Source organism: Limulus polyphemus, unplaced genomic scaffold (assembly GCF_000517525.1).
Source record: "Limulus polyphemus unplaced genomic scaffold, Limulus_polyphemus-2.1.2 Scaffold2142, whole genome shotgun sequence".
Taxonomy (NCBI): Eukaryota; Metazoa; Arthropoda; class Merostomata; order Xiphosura; family Limulidae; genus Limulus; species Limulus polyphemus.
The window spans coordinates 137,600-141,297 of NW_013667752.1; the positions used below are offsets into that span (position 1 = coordinate 137,600).

Below are 3,698 nucleotides of genomic sequence, written 5' to 3' on the forward strand. Positions count from 1 at the left end.
TAAGAACGCAGATTTTCAGGCCTCGGAAGGGCAAAGTTTATAATAATTTCTACTATGTTCAGTTATCTGTTTGATATAAAAATATAATTTCTAAAAGACAGATTAACACCATTTATCAGTTTTCAAATGCACCAAGTATGACTATAATAATAGTTATGAATGATGCAACATGTGCGTGTGTGTGGAGGCAGTGGAATACAAGCATCGTTGGTGTTAGACAACCTACAAAATATTTACACCTAATATATATATTTACTGTTAAAGATGTATCTTATTTACAGTCAGTATTCAGCCATTATTTACAGCCAGTATTCAGTCATGGATCCTTTAGTCTGTATAAATAATCCAAGATGAAAGTTTAGAAAATATTTGACTATGCTTTATCTGATTTTGAAACGACTAAACGGTATTCATAGCTCTTGGCAATAACAAATCATACTTAATAATTAAAATAGTTGTTATAATGAACTCTAATATTAGATCTTTACTTACATTTTTCAAAAATACTTTATGATGAAACAAATATTTACAATAAAGCTGTAAAATTACAATACAGTTAAAAAACCATTGAGTTTGTATTGAAAGTAAACCTAAACAACTTTTCCCTCCTTTGTGTTCAAAAACAACACCTCCAACTACAAGTATACAGGAAGTTAAGTTTCCCTTAGAATATTTATTTAATTATTTACATTGCATAAACTTTACACTCTTACAGTCATTGTAACTTGAAATGACAAGGACATTCCCCACTTGTACTTCAAAAAAATAACGCATATTGTTTGCTGAAATGTTAATATTATGCTAAGGAAAAAAAATAAGGTTATCGTCAGCTCAGAATTATGATAAATATTGATTATATTATTTAAACCTGTTTATTCTCTTTGCAGTCGCTAAATAGAGGTTCTTGTATTTACTCAGATGTTAATAACCAGAAGTCCAGATGTCTGGTTTATATATATAATTATTCAAGTCGAAGTACGTAAACTTATTTCTGTATCTAACTCTCATCTGACGGGAAATATTTTTACTTATAAATCAAAGTAAAAACTTCATAAATCATTTCTAAAAGCATAATACAGATATGCAAGTACTTATTGTTTATTCAAAACTGAAACATCGTTTTTCTAACATATTAAGAAACAATTTGAACCCTATTTAAATACAAATCTAAAGTGATTGATAACTAAACCAAACTATACATTTCATTTTCACATAACTTCCTCGGAGAATATTTTCTTATAGCATTACAACTTACAATAGTTTGGATGTTATATGTTCATTTTTGTGTCCCCAGAAAAATCGTCATCATTAACATTCGAAAAAAAACTTAATTTATTCCAGAAATGTAAGCTTCGCAAGATAAAAGAGCGTTTGTAATCTTCACGTTTGACAGTTAAATGTTATCAAATTAGATGAAATAACAGAGAATTAATCAGGTATGCATTTTGTCTGTAGTTTCTACACAGTAAACAAAATTTCGTGTAACCCAAGCTGTAAAGGTAAAAATATCTTTTACTGTAGAGTTTACAAAGATTATTTACTTTCAATATTCACCTTAACAGGGTGAGTTTTTGGAACGTGATTCTGAAGTTTTTGTGTTTGTTCTTATCAGTTGACAAGCGACAAAACAACTGAGCAACTGCTGTGTAATAAATCATTTAACGAACAAGAAATCAAAATTTTAGCAAGAACCAGCGTTAAAAAGATAAGAACAAACCCTATGTTTTTGATTGCTATGTAATAAATCATTTAACGAACAAGAAATCAAAATTTTAGCAACAACCAGCGTTAAAAAGATAAGAACAAACCCTATGTTTTTGATTGCTGGAAATATCGCAGTGTTTAAGAGTTACACAAATTTCAAACAAATTTACTTTGAACATTAGTATAAACAAGTATTTTAGCTATCGAGACACAAACGACGCATAAATTTTCCAACTAGATCCGCTGTTTGAGCTTAATTTAATTCATTCAAACGAACGTGAAAATTTTTTCTAAAATATTCCAAATATGTAAGAATAATCTTTACCTTCTTTGTTGAGGTGTTCTATCCCTCTGGCGCCTATTTTTAAACCAGTTGCTAACTTGCGTCAGTGTTAATCCAGTTTTCTTCGCCAAATTTCTCTTTTCGTCTGGGGTAGGGTAACGGTTATGGTTATAACACTCTTTCAGTGCGATTCGGGATTTCTCTTTAAAACAGTAGATCGTCTCTTCTCCGTCCCAAATTGTCTTAGGTAGGGGATACTTTCGGCGGAGTCGATACTTGTCTACAGCTCCCAAAGGTCGGCCGCGGACTTTCTCGGCTTCTCGGTAGTGAGCCTTATACCACATCTGCTGAAGTTCGGTGTGATACTGGCTGTCGAAGTCATGGTTCTCCAAGATTGAATATAGTTCTTTGAAGTTTCCACGATGGAAAGCTACAGTAGATTGGGCCCTCAGCACCGACTGATTGCCTCGTAGTAGCTCGCTAGGCGGTAAGGACCAGAGGAATCGAGCTAGACGGTCAATGTCGCCAGCCTGACTGAGGGCCTCGCAAACACAAGCAACCTGTTCAGGAGAAAAACTCAGGTTTTTACCTGCCAGGAGGTCAGCTAGTTTTTGATTATTTACTGAAACTGGAGGATCGGTCATGCCGGCCATATCTGGATTTATGCCAGAATGACCATTAGCGAACCCCGGCGAACCAATTGAATGGTTTGTGATTGAAAGACAATCTGATGTTGATGTAATCGTTAATGTTTGGATGGAGTGACCCGGTAGTCCCTCATGACCTCTGCAGTGGTCATGCAACTCCTCAGTATCGACGCTTACAGCCGAATGAAAGTCTCCCGCCTGCATGCTTGGATTGTAGTTTACAGCTGGCGTGTGGTTGCGACGAAATGTGTCGCATGTGTTTGTTTCCGTCATCATTGCCTCGAGATAAAATCAGAAATACAGGACCACTTCAATTTAAAAGGAAGTATATTTATACCAGCTCCTAATCGAGACAGCCCCTTTAAATAAGCAGACTTACTTCCAGCCGGTAACTGTTTCCATCAGGCGGGCCTTGAATATCAAGAGAGAGCGTCGATTGGTCAGCGACTGCTAGCGAGCGCGACCGTTTGCGGTAAAACATTACATGTTTGCCTTCGCATCTTAAGAAATAATTTTTAGTATGATTAACTATCATTTTTAACTGTGTCTGAGCTACTTATTTCTTTACTTTTCCGATGCATCGGATAGTATTGCTATTTAAAAGTATACGTATTTATATAACGTATCTCTACATTATTCACCACGTTGAGCTAGAAAGAGGAAACTCATTGATCGCAGCCGTTTTAAAGTACAGGAACAAATTGTATCCAGAAACGCCAGAATCTAAAACTGGAAGTAAGTTCACCTTCAACGGGTGATCCGCTATTCAACTTCGTGGACCACAGCAACAACAAAATAACAGTCAGGTTGTTCATAAAAAAAAGAAAATAAAGAAAGAGAGAGAGAGAGAGAGATGACGTGTAGTTATTAAATATCATTATAAATATTGTCGGAATACATTTCTCAGTTTCACTATTTTATCATCATGCCACACAATGGTTAATTAGTTTGTGTCTGCAACAGGGATCGAACCACGAATTTTAGCGATACAAGTGCTGAAGCTTACTGCTGACTGTCCCGCTTGACAGCAGGTGTGCTATTGGGGAGCACCCACTTATCTAGGG

General features: G+C 35.3%; 1 protein-coding gene across 1 annotated transcript in view; it reads right to left on the reverse strand.

Annotated features, from left to right (window-relative positions):
- LOC106466074 (homeobox protein SIX2-like) overlaps positions 1-2,902 on the reverse strand; it is a 27,518-nt gene extending 24,616 nt beyond the window's left edge. Inside the window, exon 1 of the mRNA XM_013926317.2 lies at positions 2,030-2,902. Within this exon, the coding sequence (XP_013781771.2) occupies positions 2,030-2,838 (809 nt within the window). The 5' untranslated portion in view covers positions 2,839-2,902. The remainder of the gene's footprint in view (positions 1-2,029) is intronic.
- Positions 2,903-3,698: the final 796 nt, after the last annotated feature.